At 48.9% G+C, this 23,605-nt stretch overlaps 1 protein-coding gene across 1 annotated transcript; it reads left to right on the top strand.

The window, feature by feature from the left end:
* The first annotated feature begins 17,325 nt into the window (after positions 1–17,325).
* On the top strand, positions 17,326–23,120 carry LOC146206644 (uncharacterized). Its single transcript, XM_084591411.1, has 2 exons — positions 17,326–17,968; positions 19,404–23,120. Exons 1-2 carry the CDS (start codon positions 17,820–17,822, stop codon positions 21,082–21,084), a joined length of 1,830 nt encoding a protein of 609 aa, XP_084447537.1. The 5' UTR covers positions 17,326–17,819; the 3' UTR covers positions 21,085–23,120.
* Positions 23,121–23,605: the final 485 nt, after the last annotated feature.

Below are 23,605 nucleotides of genomic sequence, written 5' to 3'. Positions count from 1 at the left end.
AGTCCCTCTCATCCGCATCTCAACACTCACGTGACATATACCGAGGATACGTGCACCCCTCCGGCACTGGAACATCAAGCCAATTACAATGCCATTTATTCCCTTCCGCCAGTTCCTACGTTCAATGCAGTTCATCTTTACACAGACTCTCTCACTGCCCTTAAACAGCTTAAGGCCGTTCGACGCACATTCCAAATAACACAGTCCAATTTACGATTGTGTCGCTGGTGACGCCAGCGTTTGAGAAGTCCCTGTCGGGCCTCCCATAGATGAGCCAGGTGCGGATCAACCTGCGGTGCAGTAGGAGTATTTTTAATGCGTTTGCTGTTCACCCGGATGGCCTCCACCAGGCGGTCTGTCCAGTCGGTGACAGTAGGGACTTCGATAGAGTCAGCTGCCAAGTATGAGCGCAATTTATCCCAGTCGGTGAGAAGGTGTGTGTGAGGGCTGAAAATCTTGGAATCGTAAGCGATAGTAGTGGACACTGGGAAGTGTCCACTACCGGCCGCGCATCATATTCTTACCACCGCCACCTCTCTCGACCGAACGGTTAATCTAACGTGGATCCCAGGGCATGCCTCGATCCCCGGTAATGAGCGCGTTCATGCGCTGGCTCGAGAACTCTCTACCCGAGCCCCGGATGATCAGGCACCCAACTCCGCGCAGGAGGCTGCATCGGTCCTTTCTACATACTACCAAATCACCACATTCTACAAACACAAGCGCATGACACTGCCATCACCCCACAGCACCTTGTCACCCTTATCCAGTGCTACATGGCGACAATTGCAGACGAATTGTTTCATTTCCCCCTACCGTCTCTCATGCCTTCACCCTGGCTTGCCCCCTCACTGCGACACCTGTGGCGAGCCAAAATCCTCACTTTTCCACTACCTGTGGGAATGTCCTTCCCCCTAGGCAGTGCCCCCCATCCCCCATCCCCCATCCCACCTTTTCTTCCTGGGAGGCTGCTTTGCGGACAGCTCAACCCGCCGGTCAGAAATGGCTGGTCGATCGGGCTCTATGTGAAGCAAAAGCCCGTGGACTCCTGGACTAGTAGAAGACCACCCTGGAAGACTTTTTTTATTTTTTTTTAATAAATAAAGTTGTTTCCATCCATCCATCCAACACAGTCCATTCATTTGCTCTGTTCAAAGTACCCATGTCCTGTGCGCATACACTGGATTCGCGGGCCATGCTCGCGATCCACATAATGTTCAAGCGGATGCTATGACGCACATAAACACACCAGGCGATCCACCACCTTCCCATCTTCTCCCAGATCCGTTCCTGTCACACGTTTCCGATTCTCAAGTTCTGCGCCAGCGAACACGCGCTCTCATTCCTCCGTGTTCGCACCCTCTCCCCCGTAGTCTTACTCGGCAGAAGGAGGTAACAGTGCGCCGAATTCGGGCAGGGGGCAGGGGCGGCTCTGACCCCATCTGTACGACATCGTTGGCGTCATAAAGATCTGCCAGTGACTGACAGGTGCCCTCACTGTGACACTGCACCTGAGGTCTGCGATGTGCGTCACTTGTTGTGGACGTGTCCATCAACGACTCACATTAGACAACAGATACTCATGAAGGTGGGCCTGCGGTGGAATCGCGATTGTGATTACGAGAAATGGACAATGGACAATCGCTACACCGCCAACCTCTGCGAATATCTAAGCGCAGCTGGACTTCACTCCTTTTAACTTTCTATCTCCTGCATCCCATTCCCCCTTTCTTAACTTATGCCTTGTGGCAAACTTTTCGAAAAAAAAAAAGAAAAAAAAGAACCCCTCCGCGAAGTGAGGGCCTCGTAAGTGCCATTAGTGCCATTCATAGCGCCTCCTCCGCCCCTACCTCCTCCAGGCTTTCCAAAGCGAAGGAATTCTGCTAGCCAGGTTTGTCCGTGACATCCGGCTGGACGTAGAAGTATTCTGCGCTGCACCCAACTTCTGCTCCGAAAACAGGTTTGGCCGCCATAGTGAAGGGGTTTTGCTCTGCGGAGAAGCTGACTTCTATAGTTTCTGCAACCCACCAATGCGGTGTATGCCGCATGCAGTATATTGGCCAGACAGCTACCCCTCTACGAAATCACCGTGCGCATCTCTGCCCAACCTTCCTTTCTCAAAACATATCAACCAGAAACAGCACTGATTGTACTCAATCAAACTAACAGTTCAGGGGGGATTCAATAATACTCGAGAACGGGAGCAGCGTAAGTCATACTTTATTTATAAGTTTAGGACAATCAATAATGGGATAAACGAAAACATTGGGGCAATGTCTTCTATATGAGCCCTGTAAGTTTAATGCTAAGCTCATATATCAATCATTGTCCCTTAACAGTTTTCCTCGTTTCCCTCCGGTTGTTTTCTTCCTTCTTTTTTTTTTCGCTTCTTTGAGACCCTCCATATCCCACTTCTCGCAAAAACCTCCTTCACGCTTGGCACTACATCTTTTAGCGAAAACCTCAAAATATTTCCGCATTCTACTGTTCCCCAGATTTTTTTCTTTTCTTCCTTTGAGGTTGATCTCTCATCGCAAGTTGCTTACCGCTCTAAGCAGGCTCGAACTTCACTCGCCGCTGACAGGTTCTTCTAACCAGCAATGTCCACCCGGTTGTGGTTTTTTTTTCTTTTTTTTTTTCGTCTTTTCATCCTGTTGGGCCGCGGGTCCGAGCAAGGGAGGGAAGGATAGCAGATACAGCCAAAAGGGGAAGGGGAGAGAGAGGAAGAAAGGGCGAAGGGAAACGGGAAAAAAATCTTCAAAGCGAACCCGTTTACTATTCATAGTCGGCCGCTTCTCGCAAAAACCTCCTTCACGCTTGGCGCTCCCATCTTTTAGTGAGAACCGCAAATTTTTTCACCATCTGCAGCAAACACCCTCCCCCACCTCTTCTTTTTTTTTTCTCCCGAGGTTGTTCCGCCGCTGCCTGTATTGTATACAGCTGACTACCGGCCGGCGCCTTGGGTGGATGACCCTTTGTGCCTACCCTGCTCTCCACGCGCGTGTGTGTATGTGTGTGTTGTGCGTGCGCAGCTGGTTCACCTGTATGTGCCCATATTCTGTTTGTATCACCTCTTGCCAACACTATAAGAAGACAAACAAGAACCATGTACCCTCAGTCTTGAGAAAGGCAGAGCTCCTGACGAAACATCGACTCCAAATAACCTTGGAAACAGTATGAAGCAATTTTTCACTTGTGTATAACCTCCAGCAACCAAGTACGCCTATTTACTTATGCTAAGTTTCTTCAATGGCTGCTAGCAACGCTTCTACCGTTTCCTGGAAATATCCCCTCCATCCGCCAACATGGGCAGTAGTTGGAGACTCCCAGACAAAATACCTGTTCCATCACTTCGACGCTTCAAGTTTATTCTCCCCGGCATTCGTCACCCTGCCTGGCGCGAAAATCAGCGACTTGAAACGCCTGCTGGACTTTGTGCCCCTCAGTGTGAGTGGACTAATTCTGCATTTGGGTACTAATGACCTCAACCGCAAGGGCATCCAGACCGCGCTGGAGCGGTATGCCAGTGCCTTCAAGTTGATCCGCACGGAACGGCCTGCAATCCGCATCATTTACGCTACCCTTGTGTTGCCACGTGCCCCTAACCGCCGACGACGTTTTTGTAATTGGCGATCAGTCAACAAATTTAACCACCAAGCCAACATTTTCAATTCCGGTCTAACTGAACTTTGCGGACGACACCCAGAGGTCTTCTTGCTCCACCATTCACTGGAACTCTTTCCCCCAACCAGCTTCCACGCGGCGGATGGCGTGCACCCGAGCTTTGGTGGGGTGTCTATTATAGCGTGGCACATCTACACGCTCCTTCTCGATTACCACCGGCACCACCTATCACAGCGGCAAGATCATTTGTCAGTAGCTGGTGATACCTGGTCCCCCGGGGAATAGCATACCCGAGCAGCTCCCATCTACTCTGAGGTCCTTAACAACCGCCAGGAGGAGGCCGGGCAAGTCGAGACCTCTTACTTCCCGACAATCGCGGAGACGCATCGGCAGGTGGAGGATAAGAGAGTGCCCACACTACAGGGAAGCAGTAAAAAAAAAAAAAAAAAAAAACCCGAGGACACCCAAGGCTACCGTGCGAGGCGAACTTCGCGGGACCTTCGGGTACCCAGCGCCGAGCCCTGCTGCCAACACCGGCGTGGCCATTTCAGCATCTCAATGAGATCGAGGGCGTGGTCGTCACAACCAGGTCATCAAGGGAAGTGACACGGGATGCCACCATGGAGGGAACCCCTTCGGCAGCACGGCCACCAACTGAGACGCATAGGCAAACACCTCCGGCTACACCCATGGATGACACACCGGAGTGCACCCCTACAACTAAGAAGACAGCTCCAATCAACACAGCAAAAAGTAACCAGCAAGCCCCTTCCAAAGAAAATGACCGTGTGGAGAGCACCGGTACCCGGAAACAAAGTGCTGCCAGCGGGCCCCCTAAGAGAAGGAGAACCACTGCAGACACGACCCCACACACCCCATGTGAACTCTGAAGCCGAGGGCATGATTCCGAGCACACCTGTGTCGCGCTACGATTTGAGAAAGCGCTGTGGTTCGGCATCCGTCATGACTGACATCCAGGCCGCGTGAGTACGCCGACTCTCTTCTTCTCACATTGCCAACAGCCTTCCTCAGATAACTCAAAATTTTTAAAGTTAAGAAAAATTGTAGATAAACGAATTAGACATGAATTTCATATCCGTAGCCTTAAGATTTATCTCCAGTCCAAAATCACACCAAAGGGTTTGCAGGTATCACTGTCACCCTCAATGAATAACCTGTGTGACAAGAACAAGGAAAATTGGAACCATGTATTGAAACCTGCATCTTTAGATCTCCTTAAAGTCACAATTTCCCATTGTGAGAGGGTGTTGGTATCCCTGAGAACAGAGGAGAGTCATGCTCGCAGAAAAATTGCCCTTTCCACACTCCAGGCCACCGAACTCATGCTGTTTGAGGAAAAAAGAGCTACCGAGATAGCCGAAATCAAACGAAAAAAATTTACCCGTGACGGTGTTTCCCACATTATGATCACAAACCTAACAATACCGGAAACAAGCTCGAAAACAGAAGCAGTTATGCATGATTACCCTCTGGTTAAAAGCTCAGGCTTTGATCCCGAGGACAGTATTATAAACCTTTCATCCACCCCCCTTATGGCAGAGGAACGATCTGCACTCTCACGAGGGCTTACATTTTGCCCTGCTAATGGAAAATATAACGAATTTTCGGTATTGAAGGACCTTGGCAACTTTGCGCGAACTCTGAGGCTCAGGGAATACTTTTTCGAAGGGACATAGAGTACGGCACATGGCAGAGAATTCAACCTTAAAAATCACCAATGGACTCCGAATACGGAGAGAGACAAACATTTGGACATGTACATTAGTGCCGTCCAGAACGACGTAATCAGAGCTTATAAGGACTACAGACCATGGGAAGCAAAACCTTTCCAAAAAGGAACTTGACGCATTAAAGGCGCTCGGTAGACGGAAAGATGTGGTCATGTGGTCATCAAACCGGCAGATAAAGGAGGCGGCACAGTGGTCACGGACAAGAACAAGTATATTGAGGAAAGCATTAGACAACTCTCTCACACTAAATTCTATAAACACCTAAAAGCGGACCCCACTCTAGAGCATGAAAACTTCATAGCAGGGATTCTAAATGAGCTCGCAAAAGGTGGGGACATCTCCCTGCGATTATGCAAAGCCTTGACCGCCTCACACCCGTCGCCGGGCCGATTCTAAATGCTTCCGAAAATTCATAAAAGGGGTAACCCTGGCCGCCCTATAGTATCCGGCATCGGCACAATCATGGAACACATCTCCAGTAACATTGACACATTAATTGGACGCATACCTGAAACACACCCATCCCACATACGTGACACAAATCACTCCCTTCGCAAAATAGCAGGTATAAATCTTCCTCAGGGGGCCTTCCTTGTAACCTCAGATGTGGTCTCCCTATATACAAATATCCCGCATTCCGACGGAATCAAAGCTCTGACTGAGGCCTATAATCAGAATAGGAAAGAAGGATCCCCCACTCCAGAAGTCCTAGAGGTATTGACGAAACTAGTACTAGAATACAATTTTGAATTCGGCAATGAACACTATATTAACGGCATCGCCATGGGTACAGAAATGGCCCCTACTTATGCTAACATCTTCATGCATAGCATTGAATCTGAATTTTTACATACTTCCCCTATTAAGCCCACCCTATGCAAACGCTACTTGGATGATATTTTCTTAATTTGGCCTGGACACAGAATTAACAATCACTCCTGCATTTCATTGAAAACTTCAATCTCCTCCATCCTAACATATCCTTCACGCACACATATTCCCGAAACAAAATTAACTTTCTGGACGTTGAAATTGCAGTTCATGAAGGTTCGCTTACCACCAGCGTATACAGAAAACCCACGGACCGACAAAAATACTTACATTTTCAAAGCTGTCATCCTCATCACTCAAAAGCAAGCATTTCATATTCTCAGGCTCATCGATTCAAAAGAATCTGTTTCCAAGATCAGGACTTCGCACGAAATGCAAAACGTATGCGGGAAGTCCTGACTAAACAACGATACCCGAAAGATATTGTTGACGATGCCATAAAAAAGGCATATGAACTCAACCGAGAGGAAATACTGGAGGGACGTCCACGAAAGGAAAAAATAGACCGTCGAGCAAGCCTGCTACTCACCTTCACGAGTAACCCCCCCAACGTGAACAAAATCCTAAAGAAACATTTCAACATTCTAGAACAGAGCGAACGGCTCTCCAATATTTTCACGACTCCTCCCCAGGTTGTCTACAGACGACCGAAAAACATCCGCAACATTCTAGTTTACTCAAAAATAGGTAATAACCCGCGGTTGGGGTGCCGGCCTTACGGAAAGAGTAGATGCCAGGTGTGCAAGCACAAGCAGACATCAAGCTGCGCAACAAGCACAGCCTCAAATTTTAAGTGGAGATTAGATGGTAACTTTGATTGCGATGCCTCAAACGTTATATATCTCCTAGAATGCGGTGTATGCCGCATGCAGTATATTGGCCAGACAGCTACCCCTCTACAAAAAATCTGTGTCGCGCCTGACCTGGAACTCTTCTGCGAGCTCAGCGGCGTGCTCCAAGCTTTTCTTTTCAGGCCTGTCTTACACCCACATCCGCATTTCCTCATTCAAAGTGTTGTAAAATTGTTCGAGACAAATGTCTTCAACAACTGTGTTTCGGTCATCTTGAGCCGACCGACGATATATGTGCCTCTGATAACTCCCTTTCTTCTAAAACCAAATTGAAAAAAAAAAAAAAAAAAAAAAAAAAACAAGGACTTGAAAAGGCCGTATTAAAGTCGTTATCATTTCTGCTCCTAAGGGGAAGCTTGAGCACCCCGCTAATTAAAATTATTTTCCAATTCCTGCGGTCGCGATTTCGCATACATATTGCACCATTCATTTACGATGTCGCAGGTAAGAGTTGGTGCAACGCGCTCTTCTGCGTCGGATGGTGGTGAAAAACATTTAATTCGCTTCCCATTTAGCGAATCGATCTTTTTGCGATAGGCATCCAATCGTACCCCGTTCATTGCAAGTGCAGGTGTCCACCGAGAACTGAGGCAGATACTGCGCACCTTCATTTCCCCAAAAACCAAAACCGCTGGCTCAGTGGATATGAAGACACTCGCAAGAACAACTCCCATTCCCATAGAGATCTAAGTAAACACCTTAGTCCCCGAAGTCCAAACGATTCGAATATTAGGCATGCACCTCCAAAGCAATGGCAAAAACAACCAACTCACGGCATGCGTAAGCCAGAGGAACCGTCTTATTCGACGTATCGCCAACAAGCAATGAAGGAGGCGGACCTCAGACGACTGGTCTTCGTGCTGAGCTGCTTCGTCTATTCCCTTCCGTACCTTTCTAAAGCAGAAAAGGAAAAAATCAACTGCCTAATAAGACGAACGTATACAAGGCAGCCCTACATCTGCCGAGATTCACACCAACCACGAAACTCTTGAAAGTTGGCATCCATAACACGCTCGAAGAGCTAATCGAAGCGCACAGGATCGGCCAAAACGAGAGGTTGTCCAATACGCCTGCAGGGAGACACTCTCCGAGAACTAAAAATACATTTCGAAACAACTAAAACGAACGAAAGATCCGTACCCCGAAATATTGTTACCGGGAAACGCGAGACCAAAGTGATGTGCTCACTGACAAAGACGACGATCAAGGAACGCAGACACGACGAAGCGTTGAAAAAGAGAACGACGCTGAGAGAGCGGATTCTGCACGGCTACCGAAGTCTTGTGTCCAGTTCAGCCCATCGCAGTGCCGTCACATTAAGTACATCCCCGTAACATCTTGGTGGAGGTCGCGGGTTCGACACAATCTGACGCTGGATCTCCGCAGTGGCCGCCACATCGGAACCGTTACGATGACAACCGACGCGGCTCCATCAACCTCCGCAACTCCAACTGTCGTCGTAGTCCACCCCCGTGACCCTGGCACATTCTGCGGTACAGATGAGGTAGACGTCGAGGACTGGCTTTCGCTTTATGAGCGTGTTAGCCAGCACAACAGGTGGGACGCCACGCTGATGCTGGCCAATGTCATCTTCTACCTTACCGGAACGGCACGCGTGTGGTTCGAAACACACGAAGCAGATATACCCTCTTGGGATGTTTGCAAACAAAAACTCCGTGACCTGTTCGGAAAACCGGTTGGCCGTCAACTCGCCGCCAAGAGGGACCTCGCCACACTTGCTCAGACATCTACCGAGCCTTATATTACGTATATACAAGACGTTCTGGCCCTCTGCAGAAAAGTCGACAAAGACATGACAGAACCTGATAAGGTGGGGCACATCCTCAAAGGCATAGCCGACGATGCCTTCAATCTTCTACTCTGTCGGGACTGCTCTACGGTTGACTCCGTTCTGCAAGTTTGTCGACATTTCGAGCAGGCCAAACACAAACGCATTGCACATCGCTTCAATCGGCTCCCCAACACTGCCCCTAGCTCCACGTGCGAGGATCTGCCGACCCTAAGGCAGCCTTCCAACACTGAAAATGTGACCCGCATCGTGCGTCGTGAACTGGAAGCGCTCGCTCCTGCTGCATCCAACCCGCCCTCTTCGGACAGTAACCTAGCGACGATATCCCTCATTCAAGCCGTCGTTCGTCAAGAGGTTGCTAACTTGGGCGTCCCCTATAGCCACAACGTGGAACCCCCCAGTTCGAGCCCCATCCCTCCCATGGTCGCCCACGCTGCGCCCCGCAACACCTACACGCCACGCTACCGATACCGCAATCCTGAGGAGTGGCGCACCCCTGACGACAGGCCGATCTGTTTCACGTGCTCACGTGTTGGCCACATCTCTCGCCACTGCCGCAGCCGCTGGACATCACCACCTCGACGTTTCCCTTACGTTGACCGCTACTCCGATTACGGTCACCGCCGTTTCACGCCTCGTTATGAGCCGCCCCGCACCGATAACACTCCGCCTCCTCCTGCGTCCAGTCGCTCTCCTTCGCCGCCAGCCCGCCGTTCCCGTTCACCTCTTCCTAACCGCAGTTCCTCGCCGTCCTCTGCCGGCCGCTTCACGGGAAACTAGCCGATGCAGCTCCCGGAGGTGACGCTGCATTGGTACCCCGACCTGGAAATCCTCTGCCCATTTCTTCGCCTTGTAACCTCCTCTCCCTGCTCGTGGATGGTGTTCCCGTCTCTGCCCTCATTGACACTGGTGCCCAAGTCTAGATCATGAGCTCATCATTTTGCCGCCGCCTCAAGAAAGTACAGACCCCCGCCGCTTCGCCCACCGTTCGTGTTGCCGATGGCAGTACTGCTGCCGTCACTGGGCTGTGCACTGCCCGAGTCACCCTTGCCGGTCATCACATCCCTGTTTTGTTCACCGTCCTCAACCAGTGCCCTCACAATGTGATCCTCGGCCTTGACTTTTTAACGGCCCACTCTGCCCTTATCGACTGTTCCAGCGGCCTTCTTCGTTTGGACTTACCTGTCTGCTCAGAACATCCTCCATCTACACCCCGCCTTCGCTCCACAGAGTTCGCTCGCCTGCCCCCTGACTCTGCTGTTTACCTACCTCTGTCACCTTTCCCGCCTGTGCCTGACGGTGACTATGTTGCTTGCCCTATCACCGAGGTCTTTCTTGACCGCAACGTCGCTCTTCCTCATCTCATCGTACGCGTTACACAGAACAACACCTACCTTCCTATCCTGAACTTCAGTCTGTCACCCCAAGTTCTCCCCGAAGGAATATCCCTTGCTACCTTGTCCCCTCTCACACACTGCACCATTTGTGCACTCACTCCTGGCCCACATTCAAGCGTCCTTCCAACACCCGTACTCCCCACCACAATTACCGACCCTATTTCCGCAATGATTGCCTCTGACCTCAGCCCCGAACACGCTCAGGACCTGCACAACCTTTTGTTATCCTTCTCCGACATTTTTGACTTTGCTGCCGGTTCTCTGGGCCAAACATCAGTTGTGACTCACCGCATTGACACCGGCGATTCAAAACCTGTACATCGGAGGCCTTATCGTGTGTCCATTTCTGAGCGCCAAGTCATCCAGCAGGAGGTCGACAAGATGTTGGCCAACGATATCATCGAACCTTCGAACAGCCCCTGGGCTTCTCCTGTCGTGCTCGTTAGAAAAAAAAGACAACAGTTGGCGCTTTTGCGTCGACTATCGACATCTGAACACGATTACAAGGAAAGATGTTTACCCGCTGCCGCGAATAGACGATGCCTTGGACTGTTTACATGGAGCCCGCTACTTTTCCTCTATCGACCTTCGTAGCGGCTACTGGCAGATTTCTGTTGACGAACAAGACCGCGAGAAGACATCTTTTGTCACACCCGATGGTCTTTACCAATTTAAGGTTATGCCTTTCGGACTTTGCAACGCCCCTGCTACGTTTGAACGAATGATGGACTCCTTACTCCGCGGCTTCAAATGGACGACTTGTCTATGTTACTTGGATGACGTCATTGTCTTCTCGCCCTCGTTCGAAAGCCATCTTCGTCGCCTTTCTTCCATCTTGGCACTTTTCCGCCGTGCCGGACTTCAACTGAACTCAAAGAAGTGCAGTTTTGGTCGCCGCGAACTTAAAGTGCTTGGCCATTTGGTGAATTCCACCGCCGTGCAACCCGATCCTGACAAAATTCGTGCTGTCAGTGCTTTTCCATCTCCCCGTTCACCCCGTGATGTCCGCAGCTTTATAGGACTGTGCTCTTATTTTCGCCGGTTCGTCCCAAACTTTGCCGCTGTTGCTCGTCCTCTCACCAATCTCCTGAAGAAAGGCGTTCCTTTCTCATGGGGACCAGAGCAGGCTAACGCATTCTCCACCCTCATCGCTGTTCTCACCAATCCTCCTGTGTTGGCCCATTTCGACCCGTCTGCCCCGACGGAACTTCGCACCGACGCCAGTGGCCACGGGATTGGTGCCATTCTTGCACAGCGACAACGCGGCCAACACTGCGTGATTGCCTACGCCAGTCGTCTCCTGTCATCAGCGGAACAGAACTATTCGATTACGGAACGGGAGTGCCTGGCTCTCGTCTGGGCCGTTGGAAAATTCAGACCCTACTTGTTTGGCCGACCATTCACTGTAATTACCGATCACCACGCCCTATGTTGGCTCTCTTCCCTCAAGGATCCTGCTGGCCGCCTCGGCCGCTGGGCACTGCGCTTGCAGGAGTATACCTTTTCCGTTGTATACAAATCAGGCCGGCTCCACCAGGATGCAGACTGTCTGTCCCGTTATCCCGTCGATCCCCCTTCCTCTACTGACCACGAGTCGGACCCCTGTGTGTTCTCTATATCGGACTTTTCTCACATAGCCGACGAACAGCGCTTGGACCCAACCCTCAGTTCTCTTATCGACCGCCTCCGCACACACAGCCGTGACTCTTCCCTCGCCCTGTTCTTCCTTCATGGGAATACGCTATACCGCCGCAACATGCGACCTGATGGTGCTGAGCACTTGCTCGTCGTTCCCCAACACCTACGCTCTGCCGTTCTAGAACAAATGCACGACGCCCCTACAGCTGGTCATCTTGGCCTCTCACGCACATACGATCGCGTGCGCCGGCGTTTCTTCTGGCCTGGACTCTACCGCTCTGTCCAACGTTATGTAGCCGCTTGCGACCTCTGTCAACGCCGGAAGAAACCCCCTGTGCTGCCACCTGGACACCTGCAGCCGATTGCTATCCCGACTGAGCCATTTTCTCGTGTTGGCCTTGACCTCCTAGGGCCCTTCCCCGAGTCCTTATCAGGAAACAAGTGGATCGCTGTGGCCACCGATTACGCCACGCGGTACGTGATCACTCGCGCCATTCCAACCAGCTGCGCCACAGACGTTGCTGACTTCCTTTTGTACGACGTCATACTACACCATGGTGCTCCCCGTCAACTACTTACCGACCGTGGCCGCTGTTTCCTTTCCCGAGTTGTTGAGGAAATACAATCGTTCTTGCTCCGTTCGGCACAAGTTCACCACTGCGTACCACCCTCAGACGAACGGCCTTACGGAGCGTATTAACCGCACACTCACCGACATGCTCGCAATGTACGTATCCGACAGTCATCGCGACTGGGATATTAGTCTGCCATTTGTCACCTTTGCATATAACTCTTCGCGTCATGACACTGCTGGGTACTCTCCATTCTATCTTCTCTTTGGACGAGACCCCTTACTGCCCTTCGACACTTTGCTTCCCGCCGCTGGCCCCGTCACCACCTATGCCCGCGATACCATCGCCCGAGCCGACGCTGCTCGCCAGATTGCTCGTCACAATCTCACCGTCTCTCAAGAAGCTCAAAAACGCCGCTACGACGCTCACCACCGCGATGTGCACTATCCTCCCGGATCTCTGGTGTTGCTCTGGCTTCCGTGCCGTCGTGTGGGGTTGTGTCAGAAACTTCTGCCCCACTACACGGGTCCTTACCGTGTACTACGCCCTGTGACCGACGTGACCTATGAGATTGCACCGCTCCACCCAAAGTCACCGACTGCTAAACCCACTTCCGAAATTGTACATGTCGCCCGCCTCAAGCCATATTACTGCCCCTCCACACCGCACGACTAATACGCACCGGGACGGTGCCTTTTGCCGAGGGGGGTAGTGTTACCGGGAAACGCGAGACCAAAGTGATGTGCTCACTGACAAAGACGACGATCAAGGAACGCAGACACGACGAAGCGTTGAAAAAGAGAACGACGCTGAGAGAGCGGATTCTGCACGGCTACCGAAGTCTTGCGTCCAGTTCAGCCCATCGCAGTGCCGTCACATTAAGTACATCCCCGTAACAATATATTCAAACACCTCGTAGCGCACCCGATCCAAAAAAAATATGCACCCGGAATACTATAAGGAGAGAAGGCAGGCCAAAGCTCTCCACAAGCAATATGGGAACCGCGAGGAGGCAGTCTACGTAGATGCGGCCGAACACGAAGAGCAGGACGCCTTCGTGGTCGCCATCGTAGACCAAATATTTATGCACCTCTCCGCCGCTACCGTCCTTGGCAGACGCGCGGAAGAAGTGAAGGAATCCGCGATAGCAATTGCAATCACCAATACCCCCTGTGGAATTATTTTCAGCGACTCAAAAACGGTCGTGCGTAACTTTGGAAAAGGCAAAATTCCCCAAAACGGCATTTCGAATTCTACAAAAATCACATTTCTCTCCCCGCCAGATTAAGATTGTCTAGGACCCTGCGCACTAGTCCCACCCGGGAAACGAAGCGGCCCTCAATATAGGCCGAGGATTCGCCAACCGGGCAGTGGACCAATCGTGCCTGCGAGGGGTGAAGGAACGCATGATAACGTACCAAGAAATCACCATGCATTACAGGAATAGCAGACTAGAATACCCACACCCGGATAAATCCCTCAGTAAAACCCAGCAAGTGACGTGGAGGCAGCTCCAATAGGATACCTTCCCTAATCCTTTTAAACTATCCCTGGTTAACCTAGGGCTGTACACGCCTGAATGCACGCTTTGCGAAGCCAAAAAGGCCTACTAAGCGCATATCCTACACAGGTGCCCTGAGCTCCAACCCAAAGCCCAATGACTATTATCTAACCCACTACAATGGGAGGCTGCGGTGACCAGCTCCGAACCTGTGGTACAACTGTGGGCGGTGAGCTGGGCTTTGGAAGTCGCCGAAAGACACGGTCTGACGGCATCACGAAGCCAACGAAAAGCCCATTGATCGTCTGACTTTTTTTCTTTTTTTACGGAAATAAAGTTTTAACCACCACCACCACCAAGACACTCGGCTACTGATCATAGTAGCCGGTTTCCAAAACAACCGCGGCGGCCGCGTTTCGATGCACGTTTTCACGCCCTTTGATAATGGCACATACCAACGAGCGAGATTTTCCACACATATATGTGTCAGAAATAGGCATTACACTGCGTGATGAGAAAATAATTGTATAACTGGATAGACAAAATCTCAATTGATATAAAAAGCAAAAACAAAACATTAATTTCATCTAAGAAACTGACCAAGAGGGCTCACCTAGGGAATCTTTCCAGAGCCGTCCATAAATTTGTGAACCGCCAAGCAAGCTATATCCCACGCTGAAGCTTAGAGGAGGAGCGCCAAACGACAGTAAATTTGGAGAGGTCAAAGATATAAATTGTTACAATTAATTAAAAGATTTCGGAGGCAGGCGCGAAACGGCGACAGAGCAGGAAAAGAATGATCTAACATTTTGGATTCATTGCAGAATGAACCCATGGCTGAGAGAGTACAGCTATGGAGATAGAAAGGGAGCAATCCTGATTTGTCAGAGACACCTCGCATTGACGCGAAAGGCATTTGTCTGCTTTCCATTTATAGTACAAATACCGAAAATCGTCACAGGATAGGATTGGCAAATTGGTGCACTTCATCAAGGTATGTTGCTGGGCGAGTTGGTTAATCATCGTCACAGGAAGAGCGCTAGCATACGAGGGAAGAGATGCACCTTTTTTACGCGAAAGAAAAGCGTTGGCCACTGATGGTGCAACACACACACACACACACACACACACACACACACACACACACACACACACACACACACACACACACACACACACACACACACACACACACACACACACACACACACACACACACACACACACACACACACACACACACACACACACACACACACACACACACACACACACACACACACACACACACACACACACACACACACACACACACACATCATTGAAAGGGAAATGAGGGACTCGTTATTACAGAGTTTAAGGGAGCTGACAGTCTACGACTCTAAGGCAAACGTTGGGGATTTTTTTGTCATGTTTGGTTATTGGTATTTGACAAGAATTAGTATTATGGCGATTATCGGGATAAAGAATACTAAATGAAAAGCGGAAGGGAAAACAACGCGGTGATGGGTTGTCAAATACCAACAACCAAACATGAAAAAAAATCCCCAACGTTTGCCTTAGAGTCGTAGACTGTCAGCTCCCTTAAACTATATATATATATATATATATATATATATATATATATTGTCACGTGCTTCGGGGCGTCAGAAAGGAAGAAGAAGCTGGGGAGAAGAAAGAGAAGACACAGTGGTGTGTGCTGGTGTTCGGGACTCGCAGCGCTTTAGACGACAAATAAACACCCCCGTTACGTACTGAGTACGTAACAGTTGTGGTGGAGTTTGCGGTGTATATCAACACGGATCCCCGTTGTCTTCGACGAAGCCGCCGACTCGCTGGTTTGCCACCCCTACCATCTAACATGGCTCAAGACGGCGACCTCACCAAGTGTCACGTGCAAGGAAGAAGAAGCTGGGGAGAAGAAGAAAGAGAAGACACAGTGGTGTGTGCTAGTGTTCGGGACTCGCAGCGCTTTAGACGACAAATAAACACCCCCGTTACGTACTAAGTACGTAATATATATATATATATATATATATATATATATATATATATATATATATATATATATATATATATATATATATGACAACATGGTCGCTGAAGGATTTTGCTAGTAAATATTATACTGATAGCGAAAACAATTAAAGTGATTAAAGTACACTACAGTGGCGCCAGTACTGATCTATATCACTCGCAGGTTACAATTGACATTTGGCAAATGTGCAACGGCATTATATCTCCAGCTGCATGCTCGCACGCCTCTTCGGCTGCTGCGAAGAAAACAGACGTGGTATGGAGAGCACGCCACTGAGGGATGAAAAAAGAACCGCCGCCAGCCTTTCAGGGAAAGGAGAGGGCGCAGCAAAGAACGGGCAGTGATGAAACAGCGAACTCGTTTCGCTTCTGTATGGTAGCGATGAGTCGGAAATTATTCTTCCCAACCTGTCAGCCGCTGAAACCAAATGTGCATTTAGCCTCACACGTAATCACACTGACCTCTACTACGTCGTCTTGGGAATAATTTTAAATTTCTTCAACGAAGAGCCAGAGCACATTTTATGAGGTTGAAAGTGCAAGAGGACGCTGTATAAGTATACTTCCTAGAACGAAAAAACAACCGCTTGGAAAGCACAAATAAACGTAAGTTGGAATTTGTAAACACAGGGCGTTCATACATCGTCAAATGCAATGTCGTGCGCTAGGTATTGGGTCTACTCCGTCAGCAAGCCTATGCGATTAAGGCACTTTTGTTAGCTGCATTCCAACTGCTCCAAATGCGCTGTGCATAGAGACTTTCGTTATCAATGGACAAAAACCTAGACAGTAATAGTTGCATGTATGCGCGCTCATTTCCCTGCAGGACGCGCAACTTATCAATTCCAACCGACTCGCACACCGATTTTGCGGCAGGCAACTATCAAAAATGCGCTAAATACACAGTTGCAGACACATGTCGAATTGCGAGGCTGTGAGCGTAGCAATAAGTAGCGGATGCGTTGGCTGCTGATTAAGTGGACACCCATCGAACGTCTATGCTGTCAGGGTGCATTCAAGCAATTTTTCGGCGCGAACTAATATCTGGTATTTCACATATACCGCACAAAGCTCCTGACGCTTTCTCCTTTTTTTTTTTTTTTTTTTTTTTTTTTTTTTTTTTTTTTTATATGGAGACGCAGACCCGGTATCACCATGCCCTTCATGCACCAAGACCACCGAATACTATTTACTACCTGCAAAAGCCTCAAAAGCCCATCTTACTATTCCGAACCTTGCGAGAACGCGCGCCAGTGGAAACATCGCAGTAAGAGCGGCGTCGTGTATCGTTTCACAAACGCCATGGGGAAGCCAACATGTCTTCCACCACTCCTGCCTTACGGCTCCATGATCAACCGCTAAAAAGAACTCCAAATTCCTGCGACTCATTAATCCGCAAAGTTACATCACTAAACAAGCAGGAAAAAATCTGAAACTAGAGAGGCAGAAATAACAATCACGCACACCGCAGACGTGCACACAGCGACAGAGCACCGCACTGCAGCCTCCTTCCCCCCGGTCAGTGTATCAAATGCACACCGATGCAGTGACATTCGATCGCCGCATACCAAGCGAAAACTAGGTGATTGAAGGCAACGCTAGGCATCCGCGACGCCGCCGAAACTCGCACGCTGCTCGCATAGTTTGTCTCGAAGACAATTACAGACGAGAATAATGTCTCTCTCGTGAAAAACTTCGAAATTCTTGCAGGCATGCAAAGCGACGCACGCGAGGCAGGCTATGCGCACGGTGCGCATGCGTGGTCGCCCGTGTCAAGTCCCATGGAACGAACTCCTCACTGATCGCGATGGCGGGCGCCGCGGAAGACGGAGGCAAACTATTAAAGGGATCTAAAATATCAGTTATGGTAGAAGAGGCTCTAATCGACGTTATTATAGTTTCCTTTAACTATGGCGGTAAAATTTTCCAAGGCGCACTGCTCGATGTCACCAAAAAGTGAGTATATCGTCTTTGCAAGAACCCTCCGGGGCTGCTTCCTCATAAGCGATGAGGCCAGATAGGCCTAGTTGCTAGCTGTCTGTTGCCTCTGATTTCGCTGCACAGCGCGATTTTAGAAGCAATCGACTACCTGGAAGTACTTCTCTGTGTCGTTGCGAACCTGTTGATACTAATATTGTTGATTTGCGGTCATTATTTGAGAATTTAGCCATTCTGAGCTTGTGCATGCACAATGCCTAGGCCCCATACCTCCTTCGCATTTGCACTGCACAGCGCAACTTTAGAAGCAATCGACTACCTGAAAGTACTTCTGCGTGTTGTTGCGAACCTGTTGATACTAAGATTGTTGATTTGCGGTCATTTTTAGAGAATTTGGCCATTTTGAGCTGGTGCATGCACAATACACACACAGGCCCCATGCCTCCTTCGCATCTGCACTGCACAGCGCAATTTTTGAAGAAATCGACTGCCTGAAAGTACTTCTCCGTGTGATTGCAAACCTGTTGATACTACGATTATTGATTTGTAGTCATTATTTGACAATTTGGCCATTTTGAGCTGGTGCATGCACAATCCTTGGGCTTCATGCATCCTCCGTGTCTGCCCTGTAGTTATGCGTTGTGCATAGCTTTCTTTTTTTTTTTTTTTCCTTTAGCGGGAAGCTTGCATTAATTATTTTCATTGGCCAAGTAGCGGTTGATGTATTTGGCTGTTTTATTCAAGTACACCCAAACGCTAGCCATTGGAGAAATAGCTGCGGTTGTGAACAAAATATTGCAGCTTATTAATAATTTTTGTCTGAAAAATTCCTGTGCGTAATGAATCGAATGCCATCTGTGCACAACGTTATGGTGTGCGCCTCTGATTTTTCGAGGTTTCTGTGCGGTCAAGACCTAAGGTGTTCATTTCCGAAATGTATTCGGAGAGCCCTTCGCTGCGGCGACTCTAATTGATAGGATGTTTTCGGACGCACAGTGAAAGTAAGCTGATCGTAGCAGTTTGCTTTACGTTGCTTATCAGTTATTTTTTTATGCTATAATGGGTGTGTGCGCATCTGATCTGTCGAGGTTGCTGTGCTCTCGATACCCATGGTGTTCAATATGAATTCGGAGAGCCCTTCATTGCGGTGTATTTAATTCACACAGTGGCTCCAAACAGATCATAGTAACTTGCTTTAGGTTGCTTATCAATCATTTACTCATCTCTAAGGGGCATGTGCAGTTGCATTTTCTTCCATTAGTTTTCATTGTTACGCTTGATTTGTGAACACAGCATGTAGCAATGCGTATGCATTGTATTATGGGCATAAAAGTAGTGTAGTGCTGTCATAGCCTTGTCAAGTAGGTTTTAACGGGAATTCCCATTAGTGTAACAGTGAGTGTTGCACCCACATTAATGTGCTACAAGTGGTAACACTTCCTGCCTGTTTCAGGAACATTCCATTTGGCATCAGCCCCTGGGGTGCTTTTGGAGGCCAGGACCAAAGGGGCAGCAGCACACAGACCCTTGGTGATGCAGTGGTTGAGAAGGGTGACAAGTTTCATGCATTAAAACAGAGGCACACCTACTTCCAAGAAAAGTCCACTGATGAGCTCCCTCCACCTAGCCGATCCTGGGCAAAATCTCGCAAAGCGACAGGGCGCAACAGCCGTGACCAGAGTGTGCGCATGCGCCGGCTGCGACCACGCCAGGTGCTTTGCTCTCATTGCCGAGCCATCTGCAATGAAAATTCTGAGAATGTGCAACTTGCAAGCATTAAGAAAGAGTCACCTCCTGTACTTAGCTCACTTGGTTGTATGCCTGTATCCAAATGCGAACCAGATATTCCGGCACGTATTCCTTCAAAGACTGGTGTTGCAAATGATGAAGACACAATGATTATACAGACATCACCCTCCCCTCGCACGGAGGAATCACCCAGGCCAAAGCATGCTGTGTATGCAAGTGTAGCTGAAAGCCTAGATTTAAAGAATGCACAGCTGCCAACACAAGCAGGAGCAGAAGAGTTTCAATCCAAAAGTGAGTACCAGGCTGTTGCACTCATGCCTCCAGCAATCAACCGAATGATCTTGCGCAAGCGAAAGTGGAATGACACTGAAGATCTTCCACAGAGTACAGGCCCTATGGAGCTTGCAACACCACACAGTAAACTTGTTCCTGTTAGAGCTGCCCTCACAAAAACCAGCCCTGTGATCAAGATTTCTTTTGCCAATCCTCAAGGCAAAGGCACAGTTGTTAAGATTCCAGCCAAGCTTCAGTCTACTGGTGCCAGTGACACTGATGGTGACAGCAGCATAGAGTGTTCACCTGTGAGGCCTAGAGACACGAGCAGTGCCCGGGCTGCCAAGAAGGCTCTCAAGAAGGCACGCCGGGACCATCACAAGGGTCCTCTTCTAGCCCCAGCTTCGCCTAGCTTAGCGAAGCACAAGGTCAAGCATCACAAGCACAAACTGAAGCGCAAGCGACGGCATCGTGAACCTCCGCCAGACGAGCCTCGTAATGATGTCGAGAACAGTCCCAATTATGGACTGGAGGGTGGTGAGGCAGCAGCACCAGCAGAAGCTTTCTTGGAAGAAGGGCGCTCACATAAGCTATCTATCAGCTTGCGACGCCTGGGTGCCAAGGCGTACATGCGTTGCAGCCCCAAGTATGATGACCTTCTGGCAAGCAGTGGCTCAGGCAGCGAGTGTGGCGATGTTCCTGAGTTTCCCAAGCTGGACCCAATGCGTGACATGGACAAAGTAAAACCACTCATGATGCGCATTAGCACACACAATGTGAAGCGCTGCACTCTCGATGGGGGCAGAGAAATGGCCGTGGGCGACATAGTTTGGGGCAAGATCCATGGCTTTCCATGGTGGCCAGGCAAAGTGCTTGCCCTGAGTGTGTCACAGCGCGACAATGGTGCTGCCGTTAACCAGCAGGCCCATGTAGCTTGGTACGGTTCGTCGACTTCGTCCTACATGCCGTGCCACCAGCTGAGTCCTTTCTTAGATGACTTCAAGACTCGCTACAACAAAAAAAAGCGAGGTCCCTACAAAGAAGCTATACGGCAGGCCACCTTGGAGGCAGCTGAATGCCAGGAACTGCCACCAGAACTGGCCTTGCTTTAAACCCGGTCTGAGCCCAGCCTCTCTTTGTTAGACAATTAATTCAAGGATTCAGAGAACTGTTTGCCCCCCTCCTCCCCCCCCCCCCCCCCTTTTCTCATGTACTTTTCTACTTGACTGCAATCACGGCTGATTTCTTCACAAGTCTGCTGCATAACAGGGTATGAACATGATTCAGGGGTAATCTTGAATCATTGCAGTATACATACATATATATATATATATATATATAAATAAATATATGTTATATATATATGTGTGTAAATAGGCTCTATTTTTGTTTGCCAGAGAAATAGCGTATATCTCTGGGCAGGTTTCGTGGTTTCTAGTCACGAGGGCATATGCCGTTCATTGGCAGTACATAGGTGCTGCCCCTCTCCGGTGGACCTGTTGGTCCGAGCAGTCTGAAGCCTGCTGCGGATCTCATGTCACTTGCAGCCGTTCCCCAAAGCTCTTGCGAGGATGTCGAGTGCCTTTTCATATCTTTATGTAGTTCACGCTTCTATTGGGTCAAAGTATGACCTCATTTAACGTATGTATTGTGTGTTGTACTCTACTTTGGTGGTCTTTTCTTGCTTTGTAACTCTTGACTGCCATGTTTACGTCTGTGCAAGCTTGCACATTATCACCTATTTCTTAATTGCGTTAAGCTGTAGAAGCCTTTGTTTGTGCCATTTGCGTCTGTATATTGATGGTAGAATTGAATTCAGTGCTGTTGCTGTTTCGTATTCTCCAAATGATCATACAGTAACTTACAACCCAGTGCTCAAAACTAGTGTCATTATCTGTCACCAGAACCACTTGACGCCACTATGGTAAAAAGAAGGTTGTGCATTAGATTTTATAGAAAACATGTTCAGCGTATCCCGAAGTATGCATTTTTTCTGCAATAGTACAACTGAAGCAGCCGATGCTGCAGCTGTCTGGGGCACTATTTCAGGGAGCTTAGGCAGCTTGCAGAAAATACTGGCAGTGCCCCAATATGCACTACTGCCATCGACCGAGGCTGGCATCAGTCAAGGAAATTGTCTGTAGTGCATTAGTGCTCTGTGTTTTCATCATAGTATCTGCCTTGAGGCTGTCTGCTCAGGCACTGGGATCTGCTGAGCTTCCCTGCGGTAAACACATGCTTTTATCCGGTATTGCACTTTGCGTTGACGATCCTGTGTGCAAGCCATAAAGACTGGCTCTTTTTGTGCCGAAGCAAGCCATCCCTGAGCCGTGATAGTATATTGGCCTTGTGGCACATAAATATGTAAAATGTAAATTAGGTTATGGGAAGGTGCTGTATCAGCCACACTTCTTGGTGGACATCTGAACCGCGCCGTAAGGGAGGAAGGCGCTAGAGAAAGGAGAGGGAGGTGCCGTAGTGGAAGGCCCTGTGGCTTCATTGGCTTCTGAAACTGATGAGAGAAATAATTTCATGTTGGTGGTAGCAGCTGCTGCTTGTAGCAAAACTGTTCACCTGCTAGTTCAAAAGGAATGCTTCAGTTATTTATGGAACAGATTTTTTGGAGAGAACCTGGCCAGCAAGCATCCACTGAGAAGTGCCATCTCATGGGCATGCTTGCTGTTTGTACTTGTGTCAGTAACTGCATGAAAACACCACGTTGGCTTTGGTCTCTTTGGCGTGTGTTGGTATGTTACTGGTTGTTCATTAGAAACAGGTGTTACAGTGGACTTTCGAAGCAGCATGTTCTTGGAACTCAATTGGACTGTGGTTCTCATGTGCAAAACAGCTGGACTGCAACAGACTCGGTTGCATTGTGTGATGCCCCCTACTGTGATGATGATGTTGACCTTGGTGGATATAAATCACTCATGCTGCGTGTCTCTTGCCTTGCACTGACCTGGAAGGTTGCCATGATGGATTCCACTGACAGTGTGCGGTGTCAGCTCCCAAGCAGGGAGATTTGACTTCCTTGTGTGCATGTGTGTGTGTGTGTGTGCGTGTGTGTATGGTTTAGAAATAATCTCAGTGTAAAAAAATTGTACTGAAGGTACAATTGCTTGAAAATAAAAATTGTATTCACTTGGAAGGTTTTGTCCTAGGTGGAGGAATGTTGCTCACTTGAAAGTGGTCTTGGTAATGGTAGTGTACGATTGAAGTGTCTATGTTTCATAAAGTGCAATTTCAACACACTTGTGGTGCAACGATGGCCACGTGAATGATATAGCTTTAGTGCTTTTCTTTGGCAGCTACAATATTTGGTTTGACGGTTCTACGATTCATTATGGTCTAGATAATTTTTTTTTTTAGGTCACTGCATGCAAGTGCTGTGCACAGTTTAGCATGCTCTTGTACCTAGTTCAGTAGACAGCAGAACACATTTGAAAGTGTTATGTAAATGTGCGGGTTTTGCAATGTTATAATCTCTAGTTAATGAGCATGATGGAAGCCAAATGTTAATGCCTTGTGAAGAATGACAAGCTTCTCCATTTCCACTATATAATCTTTAAAACTTGGCCACAGCTAGTGCATGTTTCCTCACCCACAGTGTGCATCAAATGTCCACTCTTGAAA

Source organism: Amblyomma maculatum, chromosome 1 (assembly GCF_055883805.1).
Source record: "Amblyomma maculatum isolate TAMU_Amacu chromosome 1, ASM5588380v1, whole genome shotgun sequence".
Classification (NCBI taxonomy): domain Eukaryota; kingdom Metazoa; phylum Arthropoda; class Arachnida; order Ixodida; family Ixodidae; genus Amblyomma; species Amblyomma maculatum.
Note: the sequence above shows the minus strand (reverse complement) of the source record. Positions and strands in the feature narration are given on the sequence as shown.

What these genes read in the sequence shown, in the direction of transcription:
- LOC146206644 (XM_084591411.1), top strand. Translation starts at nt 17,820, where the DNA reads ATGGCGGGCGCCGCGGAAGACGGAGGCAAACTATTAAAGGGATCTAAA. An exon ending in CTGCTCGATGTCACCAAAAA is followed by an intron (nt 17,969 to 19,403) that starts GTGAGTATATCG and finishes TGCCTGTTTCAG; the next exon opens with GAACATTCCATTTGGCATCA.